At 37.0% G+C, this 18751-nt stretch overlaps 1 protein-coding gene across 19 annotated transcripts in view; it reads left to right on the plus strand.

Moving 5' to 3' along the window:
• PAM (peptidylglycine alpha-amidating monooxygenase) overlaps positions 1 to 18751 on the plus strand; it is a 157935-nt gene that overhangs the window by 97735 nt on the left and 41449 nt on the right. For 13 of the 19 annotated variants that reach the window (XM_047089912.1, XM_047089920.1, XM_047089897.1 and 10 more), the window contains exons 14-15: positions 6784 to 7107; positions 16502 to 16631. In XM_047089912.1, the coding sequence (XP_046945868.1) occupies positions 6784 to 7107; positions 16502 to 16631 (454 nt within the window). The remainder of the gene's footprint in view (positions 1 to 6783; positions 7108 to 16501; positions 16632 to 18751) is intronic. The other 6 variants (XM_047089848.1, XM_047089856.1, XM_047089865.1 and 3 more) reach the window with 1 other exon arrangement.

An 18751-nucleotide genomic window follows, 5' to 3' on the forward strand; every position in this document is an offset into this window, starting at 1 on the left:
ACCATTTATAGAGGAGTGGAGCAAAGTCCGGGCTTAATCACACAATTTGTATTTCTTTGCTTTATTCAAAATAGAATACTTCATTCATCCCCTAATAAAGTCCAAATGGTTTTAGTAGCATCTTCTTGGCTAATTCTAAGCGCCCTCAGTGCCACTTTGCTGTTTGAAAGAAGTTACAATTCTTGTTTGTATTCCCATTTGCTAAAAATTTATCGGTTTGTTATGATTTATGAGCAGCTCACAAGTCTTTACATATTGAACTCATCTATCAAACGCAATTCTAAATACCCCCCAAGGCTCTGGGAAGCTGAGTGGATGCTGTTTGAATTGGTTTCCTAATAGCAGAATAGGCAGATGAGAATGATCATTTATCACACAGTTGTGCTTTCTGATATAGATCTGTGTGCATGGTAGTTGCAAAAGCCATCATCTGCTAACTTCTCCTTTTTTATATTTGTCTCATTTTCTTAGGAAAAGGTGCAGGGAGAAGCTCATTTCTGATTGTTCAATTCAGTAGGAGGAAAAAATAATAAAGTTCACTTCTTTTGAGATCCTTGAGCTGGTCATCATGATCATGCTTTATTTCTCTAAGGGTAGTAGGATAAATGTTAGTGTTAAGTAAGTGCTTAATAAACCAAATCAACTAACCAGAAAGGAAAATCAACTATGACTGAGTTACAAACCAAAAATATTAAAATCTGAAAAGAAATGCTTTTATTTCTCCATTCCTCATATCTCTGTCGTTAATCAGTTACGTTGCACATTGCAATCTCACTAGCTTAGTTACTTGGCATATTTTGTCAGGGGTTAAACGCTGATGAACATCCTATTTACTTTCCATGTACCATAGAAATGACAGAGCAATAATGAGAGTTGTTTGGTTTGGGTAATAAAGGACTAGTGGTGTGTATGGGAAATAGGACTTCATAGTCTGAAGATTACCACAATGTTTCTGATTATTTTTTTAAATGCTTCCACAATTAAGATTTTTTGCTGTCTAGGAGCGCCTGGGTGGCTCACTTGGTTAAGTGGCTGACTCTCGGTTTCCACTCACGTCATGATCTCACGTCAAGAGATCAAGTCCCATGTTGGGCTTTGTGCCAACAGCAATTTGGAGCCTGCTTGGGATTCTTTCTCAAAAATAAATAAATAAACTTTAAAAAAATATATTCTTAAAGATTTTTTACACTGTCTAAAAGTAGAGATACTTATTTTTTTTCCAATAATTTTAAAGCATTTTATTTAAAAAAAAAAAACTGATGGGGCAATTTTTCAATGTATGTTTCTATTTCATTTTGATATCACTATATTCCTGAAGGTAAGCCAGAAAAGTTTTCATGTTGATGGCAGGGAATGTGAATGGTCCCTACTAAAGAAAAAAGGCCCACTGAGTCATGAAGTAGTTAATGCAAGCATACAACTTAACACATTGGGAGTTTAATTGGTAGTGTTTTAGATTTTCTTCTACTATGCTGTGTACTTTTTCCTGGCACATTAGCTGCTAGCACAGTTATGTTTTCCAAATCCAGACCCGCTCAGCCAAATTACATAAAAGAACTAGAACATTTGTGCATTCTATAAGAATCAAAGTTTGAGTGAGAAAAAAATAAATGGACTCACTGCAGCCTAAAATCATCAAAGAAATATTTTTATTTCTACTGATGCAGAGGCAAAGGGTGACATTTTTAACAATTATTATTCATCCCATAATAATTTACTGGGTAGCTGCTGTGATAGGAATAGTACTAATCACTGGAAAATGTAAGTGTAAGAAATGAGAGATTTTTAATGTTTCCATAAAAAATCACATTTATCCCTTGCCACTTGTCCCTTCTCAGATAGTTTAAATGTACCATTTTTTTTAAGAAAATCTTATAGAGTTTGATCATACTACACATAAGGTATATTAGAAGTGGGAAGTGAAAACTATTGAAGAGAACAGCAAACCCTCCTACTTTTTCAAACCAAAGGTAGCCGGTCATTATTCTTTAGGCCAGCTTTGTCAAATCACTATGGTATGGAGGTATTAACTAGTTTACAAGCATCTTATGTTATGATATGGAGAAGGCAGGCCAGCAAAGGACAAAAAGAAACTTGTTCAGTTAAAGAGCACACCCGGCACAAAGCTCAGAAGACAGTTCATTTAAATAGGAAAACAAATATAGTAAGATTGACAGGTCTGAGGTAAATTCACAGGAGTTTATTAGCCACTATAGGGAAAAAAAAAAAAAAGTGGAGCCTGGATCCAGTATAGTCATCAGTTAGAAGGTGTGCCCTTAATACAGGTTGCTCCTTCAAATCCCAGTTCAACTTCCTACCAGATGTGCAGGTTTGTACTGTACCGTTGATTTCCTCATCTCAACTGAAGACAGTAAGTATTTTGTAGAGATGAAATGTGTTAAATCATATACAGCAACTCAGCAAAGCAACTAGGTAATGCAAAGCTCACAAAAAAATTTAGCTATTACTGTTGTCATGTGCAGTTTATAAAGTACTTGTTTATCCTCTTATCTCTGTCAACAATAGGTAGGGTAACTGTACATCCCCGTTTTTCCAGAGTTGTCCCATTTTATACCTAGTATAAATTTTACCATTACCCTTTTTCTTCTCAAATATGTCCCAGTTTGGGAAAGAAATTATATGGTCATCTTAGCAGTGGGAGCCAGAATAAAATTAGAGAATACCCCTGAGAAGTATATAGATTGACAGAGCCGAGAAAAAGGTGGGGCATAAGCAAGGAGTGTCCAGGGAAGCAGGCTACCAAGAATCAGAAGTCAGTTCCACAGAGGTAGAACAGCTTTAATACCATTACAGACAGATTTTGACGTTGAAGGCAGGGATGAAAATCCATTCTGAGGAAGGAGGGGAAGAGTCTTTAAGCACGCCAATCAGATGATAAGAATCCCAAATGAGTTCTGGTGGTAGGGAGGGAAAAAAATGATGTTGACACATCAGCATTGATGAATCAGTTGATTCACTGGTGAGAGAGGGACGAATCCAGTTTTCTGGATTGATGGACCCAAAACATGCTTCATCATCAAGACAGATACTATAAAAAGATAAAGTATGGGGAGGAGATTAAGAGCTCAGTTTAGGACAGGTTGAGTTCAAAATTCCTATGAAACAGACATCTAGGTGGAAATTTCCACAGGGTGGTTTTATAAATCAATTTGGTATTAGGAGAGCTCCAGATATGAGGGTCATTTGTCTGGAGGCAGCAACTTAAGCCTTGTGAATGGCTGATATTTCTCAGCAGGAAGAGGCCTTAGCCAGCGGAGAGAAAGGATGCCAGGGACAGACCTCAGAAAACATTTTCATATGTTGGGCAGAGGAATATGAGAAAGCAAAGGTGACAGGTAGAGGAGATCTAGAAAGAACAATGTTATAAGCAGAGAGTTTCTGAAGGGACTTTCAGCAGTGCTACATGCCGCTGATAGGTTAAGATGGCTGTGGCAACTCAGAGCTCTTGAGCAACTCATGTGGAAGTCATACAGGGATGAATGAAGAAGTGGAATCAGATGCCTTTGGCTTGGGAAGGAGAGAGGATGTTGTGAGCAAGGATGAAGTAGCCTTGCACGGTCCAATATGGTAGACGCTAGCCACATGTGGTTATTTAAATTGGGGTATAAATTAATTAAAAGTAAAATTAAAAACTAAACTCCTCAGTCACATTAGCCACATTACAAGTTCTCAGTAGCCCCACGTGTCTAGTGGCGTCATGTTGGGCAGCACAGGAACAGGGTATTTCCATTATCACAGAAAACACTGTTAGGCCATGTTGGAGCTTGTAAAAGGAAAAGGGAAGGCAGAAAAGTCTGAAAGATAGACTGTGTCAGAGGAGGGTCTCCCTTGCTTCCATGACCCACTCAAGGTAAATGCAGACTGAGTGTGCTTTTATCCTGAGTCAAGCCTTTGGCAAAGAAGCTGAATTAGGAAAAGAAAAGAAAGCAAATAGGAGAGGCTCCAGAGGGTAGTGAGAGGGCTGGCATCCAGAACATTGGAGTAGGGATAGTTCTTTCTCCAAAAACAGACTTAAGAAAAAAGAGAGAAAGCGCAAATACAATTTACTTTGGCAAAGCGAGGAGGCAAATCACTACAACAGCCATAGTGACTTGAGAAAATATAGGGCTGTAAAGTTAAAGAGACCTTTTTTTTTTCTGTTAGGAAAATCCCAATACCTGTATATGAGATAAGAACTGATTTTTTTTTTTAAGTTTAGGTAAACAATAGATGGAAACAGATGCATGTGCATGTTACAACTGGAATTTATGTCTTTTTTGCTAGTAATTAGCTACAATTTAGTGATACCTCCTTTATGATATACACCGAACTGGGCCTTGTACATTAACTTCTTTAAATCCACCAAAGAATTCTTAAAGGTAGTGGTCATTGTCTATATAATGTTAAGGCACAAAATAGCTACTAAGCGTCAGGGTTGGATTCAAATAAGAGTGTGCAGTATACCCCAGACACCGGGCAGTAACAATACAGTGAAAGACCTGTGGGCCATATGTGCACATAGCTAAGACCCCTAATTTGATAGTCAAGGAAGGCTTCTTGGATATAAGTAACACCTCAGTAGGATCTGAAGGCTTAGGAGCTAGTTGGTTACTGGGGAGCAATTGTCCCAGGAAGAAGAAACAACATTGTAGAGTGACATTGAAGGAAGGGGAAGTCCAATATGTGTGTAACATAAACTGAGGAGAAAGAAAGGAATATTGAGAAATGAGATTGGGGTAGAGACCCCACAACTTGCTCCATTAATTTTCTACTCCATCCACTGCACTCAAGGTTAGATATACCTGGCACAGAAAAATATTTAACATCTGAGGATTCCATATTTCCACTACCCCAGAAGCAAAAGAAAAACTCTCTAGTTTGTGCGTAAGAGTGTAAGAGATAGCCATCTAGTGGTCTCTCTCTCTCTCTCTCTCTCTCTCTCTCTCTCTCACATGTCATCTCTATAAATGAGATGCAGCCCTAAATTTCATTTTCATAAGGCCAGTGCAATCTGTTTGCAGCGAAGCCTAATACATTGCTAAAGGTTTACTTTCCTCACCCAATGATAACTGTAAATGATAATTTCAAAGGAACTGGAGTGCTGTGCATTTGATATTTTATCACTGCTTTTAGATTTTTACTGACAAACCTGAAGAACCATGCGTAGTTGCAAGTCTGTGTTCCTCCATCAATATTAGACTAATGACATGGATTCAAGTTTTAAAATTCTGGTTTTTACTCATTCCTGAAATAATCTTGTGTTTTATTTTCCATGTAAATGTTTCATTGGACAACAGCACATTAAACTATTTGTATTTAGTGTGAGGGCAGGTGAATTTAACAGTAATGAATTAATTTCTTCCCTGTGAGGCAAAATGCCACTGTGGCTTAACAGATTTGGTTGAGTTGTAATTTGCTTTGTTCATTTTACTGAGATTGGCCCTATTACTTGGTAATTATTTTTTGATTGAAGATTTCACCTGGGATAAGCCGCTTTCATGGGAAAGAATTGAAAGCTTTGAGTCATTAAGCCAAGACTATTTGTAAACATGACAGGATCTCTTAGCGTCATTTTGGAAAGACTTCTTGTCCCCTTGCACCAATTTTTTAATAATATATTCTTTAGTGGAATGCATCATAGCAAAACCGGTTATCATTTTCATTTCCTACTGGTCATAAAAAAGATTTTGTAAATGTTAACTGATCATGCTGTAAATGTAATTAAAACTTAAGCAATAAGACTCCACGGTCATAACTAATTTCATTAGCAGCCCTTAGAATAGGGTGAGGGAAAAGAACTGAGTGTTTGTTCAACCTTGGGGTTTGGCTTAGAAGAGCAGATTTGTTTCTATCAAGAACATAGACATGTTTCCGATTCACATAGTTGATGTAAATGGATTTAAAGCCATAGATGTAAATGATAAGGATTAAAATGCTTTGTGAACTTTCCATAGTCATATTTTATATCTCTCATAATGTTTTATAAATAATATTGTCTTCGTGATATCAGATGATCACATCCAAGTTTACTTTTTAGTACAGAAAGGCATGAAATACATCGTGATGAACCATTCCAATGATATTAGTTTGTTAAAATCTTTTTTGTTTGAAACTGATTTGAGGTATTCTTTTTTCACAAAATTATTTTTCTGGAACTTGTTCATTTCTTGTCTAAAATGAACAACTGGAGCTACACACAGTAGCACTGCTAACAAAATAATAATAACAAAACATGGGTGTTTTGCTTGCCAAAGAAATGCATATCTGTTACGTTTCTTGTGTTTTATAGCATATGCTGAAAAAATATACCTTTAATTTCTTGTGCATTATACTTTAATAGGCTTTTAAAGACAACTTCAAAGGGTTTTCCTTGAAGGTAGCTCTTTTCTGATGTAGCTGTTGATCATATTTTTAGAAATCTGATGAACTGTAACTTCCAAATCAACCCGACTCTACTGTGAAAACCATTTACTGAAACATGCCATGCAATCACATGCACATCGTTTTGTTTCCACTGATATGCAAATAGAGGTTATCTGGTGTTATTGGCTCCTGAGATAATAGAACGACATAGGTGGTATATAAAATGAAATGTGAAGCCTATTATTTTTTTCATTGTTCTGGAAAATCATCCTTTTTCCCCTGATGCTTAAACATCTTAGAACAACCTTCTCTCTCACTTATTATGATGAATCAGGCGATGGTATTTTTAAGGCACAAAATTTTGTAAATTTTGCAATCTTATCAACCCTCCACCCCTTCTCTCTTCTCTTTTTTCCACAGGTGATTTCTATTCACTACTTTCCAAGCTGCTAGGAGAAAGGGAAGATGTTGTTCATGTGCATAAATATAATCCTACAGAAAAGGCAGAATCAGAGTCAGACCTGGTAGCTGAGATTGCAAATGTAGTCCAAAAGAAGGATGTTGGTCGATCTGATGCCAGAGAGAGTGCAGAGCACGAGGAGAGGGGCAATGCTATTCTTGTCAGAGACAGAATTCACAAATTCCACAGACTAGAGTCTACTTTGAGGCCAGCAGAAAGCAGAGTTTTGTCATTACAGCAGCCCCTACCTGGTGAAGGCACCTGGGAACCCGAACACACAGGAGGTGCGTTTAGGGCTTCTTTTAAAGAACAAACTATGAAATGCTACAATCCACATTAGCAAAATCTGAAGGGAATAAAAATGAATGGGTGAAAATACTTATCGATAAAAAAAAAACTCATCAGAAAAAAACATTACTATGATTTGGGTTATCAGATACCACCTTTGTTTGAGGTTTTATTTTTGTTTTGGTCCAATACTTCATAAATTCAGCTTCCGTTCAGTTGATGAGCCAGAATTACCGGCACCAAAAATATCTAGATCGTGTTTCGGAGAGTGGCACATGAAATTCAGCATAACAAATTCTTACCAAATCAGTATTCTCTATTTTTCTCAATGGAAAGAAACTGAAAATTCAACACCTGATCTGTAAAGTCTCAGTGTATGAAATGCTTAAATGCTACCGTCTTTTAAGGTAATTAAGGTCCTCTCAAAGGAATCTTCTATTTCCCAGCATTCTTTTCCAATTGACTTGTAAAATATAACCATTTTTATGATTTTGATTTCTTAAGTTCCATGATCAATTACTATCTTAATTGAAAATTTAGTTTAGTTTTTTTTTTCTTTCCTGAGGGGACCTCCAGCAACTCAGAAACTATCAGATTTATCTTTATTTCTAACCAGGATTCCTCTGGTTATGGCTTCCATAATTAGAGGACAATACCTTATTCCCTTCAGGTTTCTGTACCAGCAAGCTATGGATGCCTCATCTTTGTCTTTAATTGTATTGTGGCCTCTTTCATATTGATTGTGTTTCATGTTACTTGCTAATGTGGAAAGCCAGATAATACACCATGTGGAGATAATCTCCAAAAAAGTAACAGATATGGGTGCATGGCAGCTGTCCATGCGTGGGCTGGAATGGCTCAGGCTGCCAGCTTGGTGTTTTCAAATACAGCTTTGCAGTAAGCCATAAATTATTCAACACCCAGCTGATTTTTATTTATAATTGAAAAAAAGTTAGCCTGTGGTGCCTTTTGCTCACACAGAAGTTTCAAGCACTGTCCATTGGGTCTGGTCTAATACTTTCTATGGGGTGTACTGGGACCCAGTTTTTTACATCTTCATACTTAAACAGAGTCAGCCCTGCTCTAACTCCTAAATTTATCTAATAAAACTATTTCTCAAGACGGTTTCCTAGACTCCACTGCATTAGAATCACCTCACCTAAGGTGCTTATGAAAAATCTAGACTCCTGAATACTACCTAAGAACAACTGAATTGACATTTCCAAGGGTGGTGCCTAGAAAATCTGCAGTTTATCACATCACTATCCATTTCATAGACAGACTTGAGTGTCTTTCTGAACCTCTATATTAAGGACAGCAAATGGTAACCCATACGACATGAAAATATAAAAGGCTGAAGGGCTTCTTTGGCAAGAGTACAATTCTATTCAAGTGCGAAATGTTAGAGTTGCAATATATTTTATCCCATGACTTCTCTTTGTTACCTTGGATTTGAAATAATATTGTGGTTCTTATAATTTACCTATAGGTATCATAAGTATGCATGTAAAAATCGTAGTTTGACTTAAGGCATTGTATTCCTAAAACCTAGTTAGCTTTTCTAAGAAAGAAATATTTAAAATACCCCAAATACATTTACTTGCCAGATCTCATACCTTATAGGGTGGTCAAAATGGCAGTATCCAGGAGTAAAATGTTGCTGCAGGATCTGGGTCAGGAAATTTCCTTTCATTTAAAATATGTGGGTAAACGTCACTGAATTAAATAAAATGATGAGTCATAGAAACATACAGCACAAATCCTCATTATAGAAAGAAAATGTGCCTGTGTTTCCTTTCTGCAATGATTTATTTTAGTGTTATTTCACTACTCTGATTCAAAAACCTTTTAAACGTTAAATGTAAAATAGCAAAATTCATATTTAGGTAAGCTATTTCTGAAAGTCTTTTTCTTTTCACCCTTCTGTCACTGTTTACAGCACAATATAAAACCTAACCTTAATTGAAAATGTTTCATTCCTTTGTATAAGCCAGAGAATGCCCTATCCTCAGGAAACTTCCATTTGCAAAAAAAGAAAGTAGGCATTATTAGCATGTAACACCCTGATAAAATACATTAGTAGTCTAATTCATGTATATTTCCCAGGGTATGAGCAAGGGGGATAAATTTGATGGATAATCTCCCATTGTTGTTCTCATAGCCTTTTCTTTACTTCAGACAAAGCTGAGAAGGGGACCCTATAATAGTCTGGAGGAACTAACTGTCTCCCTAAATGCCTAATTTGCTGTAAGGAATTATATTACCTTCAAAGAAGAAGGTAGTTTTTCATATGAGATTATTACTCAAACAAAAATGCGAGGCTATGGTGTTGCTTAATGTTATAGCTCCTACTCATTTCAGATGGCTTTGAGACCTATTTTAATTTTTAAATGAAGAAACTGAAGCCTAGAGAAGTTAACCCATTTCAGTGAGGTCACACAGTCTGAATTTAAAACTTGGACTATATAACTGAATTTAAAACTAGAATGTACACTTCCTAGTTCTTTACACTTCATTACAGTCTTGCTCAAAACACTGAGCTAACTTGTTCGCCCAGTTCAGATATGCCTCCCTGGAGCTCTGGGCCATCACTGCTGACAAGCTGGAGGCTTCCACTCAGGACTCTGTTCTAATGTCCACAGTTCATGGCACTAGCACAATCCAATAGAGGAGCATTTTATGACACAGCACTTTGGATTTCATTGACTGGACCATACTTTGGAACTACAATACAGTAATGTATCCCATCCAGCTGATTTGAGAGGTCACAGGTGAAATTATTGGATCGGCTCAAAAATCTGGATGTGACTATGTGTGGTAGGCCCAGAACTACCTCATGGTTTCAAAAACACCATTTTGTGGACTTTTAGATTTGTCTGAATTCCGCTTAGTTCCATACCTTGGCAGCTGCCTTTAAACTTGAATCCCCACCTCATAATGGGATGAGCATCATTGGACACAGCTGCATGAAGAGCACAACCAGAATGACATTTTCCATCTTTGCTATGAAGCCTTTAGCATTCCCGAGAACAAGATGGTTAAGTGTTGTGTCTTCAGCGTGTCTCTAAGAGCACAAATATCCACAAATAGCACCTCTTTCTAAGTCTTGTCTTCATGACCTGTGGTGAGTCTGTTCTGAAAACTCTTGTCCCAACAGTTGTGAGAATAACATTAGAAACAGGGAAATTTCCCGGACAGGTGCAGCTAGACTAGCACAGAGGTTTTGCAACTATTGTTGGAAAGGACGTGCCTCACATAGGAAGCTATAGCTGCAGTCTCCACACAACGTACACACATGCATGCAGACAACACACACATGCGTGCACTGCGCGCACACGATTCAGCTCACCCCAGAACAGTTCTGCATTTGGCCAAAATGAAATCTGAAAACCATTCCACGGAGGTTGTATGCTGTGGATCACTTCAGACTCTGGAGCCTGACTTCCTGGCTTTGAATCCTAACTACACCACTTATTATGTGGTCCGTAGGAAAAATTAGAAAAGAAATTCTCTGGGCTTTAGTTTTCTCATCTGTAAAAATGAGGATGATAACAGTACAGTCCTCATAGGGTTTTAGTGAGGGTCAAATAATACTTCCATGTATGCCAGGTAATGCATGGAAAGGGCTTTGAACAGTTTCTGGCACACACAAAGTATTAAATAAATGTTGTAATACATTAACAATACATATGATTATAATTGCCACCGTTAACATCATGTCGGATTAGGATTTCAAAATTTTAAACACCAAAGCAATAGGAGTAAATGTTAATTACTATAACTTAAGCAGCACCCATGAGAGAATTTTCTTGGAAAGTGTAGGAAAGCTGTAAAATTTGGCACTCTAATTTGATAAATTCAGAAAATGACTTGGCAGTGTTCTGTCGTAATGGCAGTGTGTGGCTCTCAAATCTCTGATCACTTACATTGACCTGCCTTGACGTTTTCCTGTGATACATGATGTACAGTGTGGAAATACTCGACTAGGTAAACTGAGAAGCAAATACACTCTTTTTTACACCTAACGTCATTTGTTTTTTTACCGTTAATTTGATATTTATATTGAGACAATATTCGTAGGATAGGAACAAAATCCTAGTCTTTATTCTAGTGGCCTTCTGGAAACCACACTCACTGAAAAATAAATCTAAAACTATATTCTCAGTGGCAGATTTGATTGGAATGCTATTTGCTAGCATATGGAAGCCTGGTTCAGCATATATTGTATACCTGTGAACAGAAAATAATATCTGCATGTGTGTGATGCTTATCAAAGTATTCACAGACTCTTAATCAACTCAGAGTCTATATTTCAGTCATATGCTTACCTCTAGGTTCACATCTTATAGAATTACCAGGTAAAATAAGGCATTCAGTTGGCTTAAATTTCATCCCTGGAGGGAAGGAGACTAATAAAGACAAACATATACATAGCCCTCACTGTGAGCCAGGCTAAGTGTTTTAGGTGCATTAACTTATTTAATCCCCATAACAACCCTATTTATAAACCCTTTTAGAGAGGAAGAAACAGGCACAGAAAGGTTAAGTCATGTGCCTAAAGTGCCATAGCTGAAGGAACCAAGATTTGCTCAAGTCTTGGTTTTAATCACTTTGTTATTCTGCCTCACAATAATATAAAATGATAGATAGATAGATAGATAGATAGATAGATAAGAGAGAGAGAGAGAGAGAGAGAGAGAGAGAGATAGGAAGGCAGGCATGCAGGAGGGAAGCATGATGACAGGTTTTTTTTCCAATCATCCCGTCATCTCATCTACACTTGTAGTAACTCTTGGTGTAGATTACTTTTGATCATACTTTCTCAGTCAGCATCCAAACGTTTTGACCAAGTCGAAGATCTCATTTGCAATTAAATTTTAAAAAGAAAAGAAATTCTGCTAATGCTTTTGGCCCCTATGTCTAAATTCTCTTCCTCACTTCATCCTCATTAAATGAAACACTGTAAGTTAATCCTTGTTTTCTTTCTGACTTGGTTATAAATATTTCTCATCTGTTTTCAGTTAATTATCGCTATGGCCGGCACTTCTGATGAGTAACAGTCTCTGCCCAAAATAAGTCACCTTTCTTCACTAGATGAGAATTCCCAAATGTAGAAAAAGCAGCCATTACATTTTGTTCTTGTTGAAGTCATCTAGTGATTTCACTAAAACTAATCTTTTAATTACGTAACACTGAAGTCACAGCTCTGGGTTTAAAATTAGATTTTTTTCTTAACTTTACTTAATTCTGTCATTTCTTCTGTAACACAGATAAATGAATGCCCTTTTAAATGCATATTAATAATTTCATATGAAAGTAGCATTGATCACTACATTAATCTCTTTCTTGGAAAGGTATAATTCATTAATTCTTAGTGATTTATTGATATAATTTTAATAGTAATGTTTATTTTTTTCTGAAGGTCGTTAACTTTTTTTCTAAATATATAGAATATGAGGCTGCACATTGACCTTTATAATGAGTGCAAGAATTCCTCTGAAATAATCCTATTATTTGACATCTGAATTTAGAGCAGCTGACAGAGTTGGGAATGGCTTGCCAAATGTCATGCGTAAGAAATTTGTATTAATTTTCAAATTAAAACTGAAAGGCTACAACATTAGTCATATACTGAATCGCCTCTTAAATGAAAGCTAAGAAAAATCTGAATTCTTAATTTTTAACTTCTCCATGATTGAAAAAGTTAGGTTTAAGTTAGAACCCAAATATATTTTATCATATAATTTCTTTAATAAGGATTTGAAATAGTTCTTAATTGGGGTTTAGAAAATAATCAATCTTGACATTGACAACTAAAGTCTGGCCCAAGCCCACAGTTCCTTTCCTGTGAAGTGAGAAAACGACCTGGGATGACCCAGTACTGTTCTGACATGCTATGACTCTCATGTAGGGATTGGAGAAACATGTTATTGACTCCATCCATATACCTAGACCACTAGTCCCAAAAGACTGCTTTGAATCTGATCATCTAATCTTAAAGGGAACAGCTTTTAACCACCTAATAATGAAAAAGATGGTGACACTGGAAGCAAAAACATCAATTAACTGAGCTAATGTTCACAGAGGAGACATGAACTCAGTTTTTCTGTAACTATTTTACAATTTCTAGTTAACCTGGAGACCTAGATCCTAAAAATGTTGAGGTCTTGGGTTGGTAATCTTAAAAGTGTGTGATGGTATTTTTAAATGAAATTTTAAATAATATAACCTCTCTAAAAATTTTGCCATGCACAAAGTAGTTCTCCTTTGCATTGACTCAGTACTCACAGTGTATATATTTCTTCTTATATATTTCCTTACATATTACCTTTACTGTTTTGAAAATTCACCAAACCTATACATTTTAATAATATGTTCTATTTACACTATTTTTCCTTCTTGAAAATTTCCAACCAAACGGACTCTCATATGTGACAAAATAAGCTGTTAACAACCTATCAGTCAATGCTTTTAGCAGACTTTTGAGTGCTTACCAATCTAAGGTCATTGGTAATTGGGGTCATTCATAGCCAGTTTAAAGTTGATTGTGCAGTATTTCCAATAGTTAATGAAACTCACATGTGTCCCGGTTTGTTTATTTTGGACGCTGCATTTTTTTTAATCAGAATTAGTATCTCTGGACCTTCATGAGCACCTAGCTTCCAGTACCTGCTGGATGAACCACTGAATAGAAATGTTCTAGGAAACATATGTTTATTTTCTTTAATAAAAATGATTAGCCAATTAGCATTTTTATTGAGTCTCTTAACGTCTTCAGCAGTGTGGGGAGTAAAAAGAGGTAGTACAAGTGAAATATAAGATTATAAGGGTGCTTAAGTGCTGGTTGACAACATAAATAAGTAGACTGGACCACAGCATTCTGTTTAGTGTATTTATTAGGCCATAACAGGCAGCCAGGTGCTGTGTTAAGACTTTACAACAAATAGTGAATACGACACGATCCCTGCCCTCAAGAAGTTCCATCTGGGTGCAGTAGTTCTGGGCACTGAGAATCTGATGAAAAGCAGCTAAATATCTGTGTTAGCATGAGATTCAAGGTTGCCTTGAAGACCATCCGGACTCTTCAGGAGCTGATGAATGAGCATAGAACAATGACCACCAAATGGACAAGCTGTAACGGAGATGGGAGTGAATGACATACAACCTGAGAACTTTAAAATAATTGAAAACATTTTCTTTGGGGGATGATTTATCCATCTGTTGATCTATCTAGACATCTCTAATTGTCATGCTTATACCACTGCTTCCAGATTTCACTTTCAAAAACACAGTTTTAATCATGCCACCCCATGCTTAGAAACCTTCAGTGGCTACCAGTCGCCTGTAGCAGCAATTTGCATCCTTTTTTCCTATTATGACAAACGTGATAGATGATGAATGTTATTCATCTGAGCAGCCCCATTCACATCCACTGCTGTGCCCAGAATTGTTTGCAAATGTAAGCGTGCCAGCTGTAACTCTGTCCCCCTTCTCTTCAACTCAAGAAGGCGTATCAAAACACGTGAGTGAGAATGACATTCTCATGGGCCCTAATATATTTCAAAAGTAAATTATTCCAAACTCTGTGCTTTACTGATACTAATAATATACTTGCAGCATGCCTCAAAATTAATCTTCGTATTAGATCAAGACACCACAGCTCAGACTGACATTCATTCGTTGTTAAATCCATACTCTGTCATGTGGTATACAATATATTTTCCAGTCTAAACTAGATCTCCAGGTCTGTTAATCCCGCCTTTCGCTCCCCTAGCCCCACCTGGACACAAGAGGTATCCTTTCCAGATTATTTAAAGATCTTGAAAAACATTCTGCAATTGTAAACATCCTCGCTTTTGATCTTTCTGACCAAAATATTCTCTGCTCGCTTCTGCACTCACTGAACTCCTCACTTACCTTTAAGTGCATACACAAGTGTTTATTTCTCTGGGAAATCTCCCAGGTCTAACCTTAACCCTACCCTCTCCCAGCCAAGCCCCAGGAAGGATTATGGACCCTCTCCTGTGTTCCATCACTACAGTGTGTCATAAGTATTTGGTTTCTGTTTTTCTCATTTTATTCTACGAGGTCTTCAAGGCCAAAAGCCATGTTTTATTCCCAGAATCTAGCAATGCCTTACATAGACAATACACTTAGCGAATACTTGAAGATGCTTCTGCAGAAGTTGTAGGCAGAACTGACCTAGGCATTCAGTTGCGCTGTTTTCTTAATTTTTATTAAAGAAAAAAATTAAATGTGCAGAGGTAAAAAGACTTTGAATGAAGCAGTACTATTTCCTTAAGTACAGTTGAGAAAATTACTTTAAAAGTGTTTATTCTCACACCAGCATGCTCTCAAGCTTTCATAAGCTGATCCTACAAGCCCTGTGCTTTCCTTTCTTCCTCCAGTCTTTAATGCCTGTCTCTAGGGATTTCACTGCATGTTGCCACATCCTCCAGAGGATGGGAAGGAGAAATGAGACTCGAATTGCTGCATTTCTACCTCTCGGCATCTCTGTTGAAGTATTCGAGAGGGAAAGAAATATGGAACTGATACAGTTGATTTCACAGTATCTTCCTAACTTTATGTCCTCAGTCAGTACAGCTACTTCATACATCATACCTCTTTATTCATAAGCATGTTTATAAAAGGGCCTAACACAAATAAATGCAGGTATTCTCTAAGTATAAAGGTACTCTGATTAGAAATCAGAATAACTTGAGAGTCACAGAGTTTGTTATGTTTCCCTTCTCTTGTGTCAGGAAACAGTGAAATACAAGCCATGAAAGAGAGTGTCCCTCCATTCCCATTGCTATAGGAACCCTCACATTCAGAGAAATGAGATTGGTATCTTATATAGATTCCTTGTATGATATAATTAGTGATGGTTTATTACAGGGTCTTGTGTCTATTGAACATCTAGAATTTACACAGGAGTCAGATCACACACACACACACACACACACACACACACACACACAGGCTTACTGCCCATGCTTGCTATTGATTCACACGTAAGCTCTGTATTAAAATGATGCCATCCATGTGGTCTTATTTCCCAAACATACTATTTTTAAATAAGAATCATGTCAAGAAGAAAGTAGTCTCAGATTTGCTCTATAAGGACTTCCAGGTAAGCTGTTTTCATAGGCATGTTATCAAGAGGAAAAGAGGGCATACAGTCCCCAAACAAATTCACAGTCACTTCATTTCATAGCCCAGGAAGCTCCTCGGCATGTGCATGTGGTTTATTTATTTAGAGCACGGCTTGACTTTTTTTTTTCTTTGCGTCTAGTGACATTACTGCATGAGTTTCTTATAACCATTGTGCATCTTCATGAGGTTATACGGCTTTCCTTTTTACACCAAATGTCTGTATTTATCTTATAGATTTCCATGTCGAAGAATCACTGGATTGGCCTGGAGTATACCTGTTACCAGGCCAGGTCTCTGGGGTGGCTCTGGACCCTAAGAATAACCTGGTGATTTTCCACAGAGGTGACCATGTCTGGGATGGAAAGTAAGTAATATTTTTCCTTCAGGGTGTAAATGAAAATAAATATAGCATGCATCACCTTTTGTTAAACTAGGGTAATAGTAAGGGAACTACCAAGGTTCTTTGTGAACTTGATTTTTGTGAGGAAACCATATTTATCCTTTTAATGCATGACTCTGATAAGTAATGGAGAGGAAGTCTTGGGCATTTTAAAACAATTAACGTAGTTTCACAAACTAGTTGATGGAAAGAAGACAATGACAATCTGATTCTGCCTACTTACCATTTTCTTCCCTTGTCCTTGAAGCCACCTTCACATTCTTTTTTTTTTTTTTTTTTTTACCTTCACATTCTTAAGGAGGATAATATTAAAAGGCAGTTAAGAGAGTACATTTGCTGAGGCGTTTCAAGACTTCAAAGAAAGTGCATCCTGAGAAATGATCAACTAAGAAAAGTTACTAGTTGACTACAAGAAAACACTTTATTTCCGTGTGCATGCTGCATAAAGAACCACTTTAAGACCATTGGACTCTCCTTTTCCATCAGACTGCTGCACAGCAGTGAAAACAATTAACCTTCTGGAGATTATGGTTGAACCAGTTTAGCCACCACATGTTTAGAAATAGTAGCTTGACCTTCATATTTTCATACAGATTAACTTTATCACTCAAATTTTCTCTTTTTATGAGCACCAAAGACTTAAGAATAACACGAGGACTAATTCCCCTGCTTTTCCTTTGGGTTTCTCTTTCCAACCTTTTATCTACCTTCCACTATCTACTTAGAAGGATGTTGACTAAAAATGTCTAACATTTATTGTTTACTGTGGGTCTGTCACTGTTCTAAATGTTTACCTAAATCACCTTACAACAGCTGGGCACTGTTATCACCATCATTCACATTTTCCAGATGAAACCAAGAGGAGGTAAGTGTTTTGCCCCACGTCTCTGAGTTAGAAAACGGCAAAACCAAGCTTCACTTCCTTTTCATCTGACTCCAGGGTCGGCCCAGTTGCCCACTTTGCAATATTGCGTTTTATAGGATTGTGAGCACATTCACATGATGACATTTTTAAAAGGTTGGTCTCAAATCTAGCAGGTTATCTTAACTCTCCTGAGTAATGAATATCCATTTATTCATTTATTTTATCACAAATGTGCATACGAAGGTGAATCTTAAACTAACAATTAACTGTAATGAATCTTCTCCTTTCAAGTGTATAGCTGTAGGGTCTCATTTGGAAAACGGAGAGCCTACATATATAGTTCAGTTATTTTTTTCCCTCTAATTTCAGAGATATTGATTATACTTATGCTGGTGCTAACTCCGCTCTGTCACACAAACGTGTATGTATTTTTCTTTGTGCAGGTAAAGATGGCACTCATTCAGCATTTCACAATACATTGGTAGTTTGGTTATTGTTTAATTGTCCTCTCCAGTTGTCACACTTGAAAATGCAATCTGAGAAAGGAATCACTTCAGAGTTCAAAGCAATCGAACTCAATATTCGTATTCATACATCTCTGTTACATCGTCTCAGTCATTATTGAACATCTAATGGTATTTTAACAAGTGCTTTTAAAAGCAAACTATTACTATTCATTGTAGCATATTCTTCGTTTTAATGAATATTGCTACATTTTCTGCATGGATTTCTAGCCACATTTTACCAGAGGAGAAAATTACAGCATCATTTTCTCCCATTGATACTGTTTCAGCTGGCTAAAGCTAAATTGGATAAAGTCCAAGTCTCCATTTGAATGTGATACTCATTCCAAGTAAACAGCAGAGGCTGGAACAGTTTCACAGGAGAAGGGATCAGTAAAGGCCAGCTTGGGGTGGGAGACGATGACACAACACTGAAATAAGAGCCACATAAGAACAGTTTCTGTGACTTATATGTTAGTCCTCACTCAAGAACTGCTTTTTCCTGGCATCTAGCTTTCATCTAGATAACCAGTATCATGTGCAAATAGATTCCAGCTTCAGTGCCAAAGCCCTGGTGTGTTTATCCCGATAAATGGCACCAACAAAAGGGTGTTGTTAAAAATGCAAGACTTCTTCAGAGCAGATGTGCTGGTTTAACTTATTAAATCTCTATTTCTTCTTTCTTATTCATCTTTATCTTTCAGGTGTAAGAATTT

Source organism: Lynx rufus, unplaced genomic scaffold, assembly GCF_022079265.1.
Source record: "Lynx rufus isolate CCGP_SWC_20201006 ecotype Redwood Valley unplaced genomic scaffold, mLynRuf1.p SCAF_1, whole genome shotgun sequence".
In the NCBI taxonomy this organism is placed as follows: Eukaryota; Metazoa; Chordata; class Mammalia; order Carnivora; family Felidae; genus Lynx; species Lynx rufus.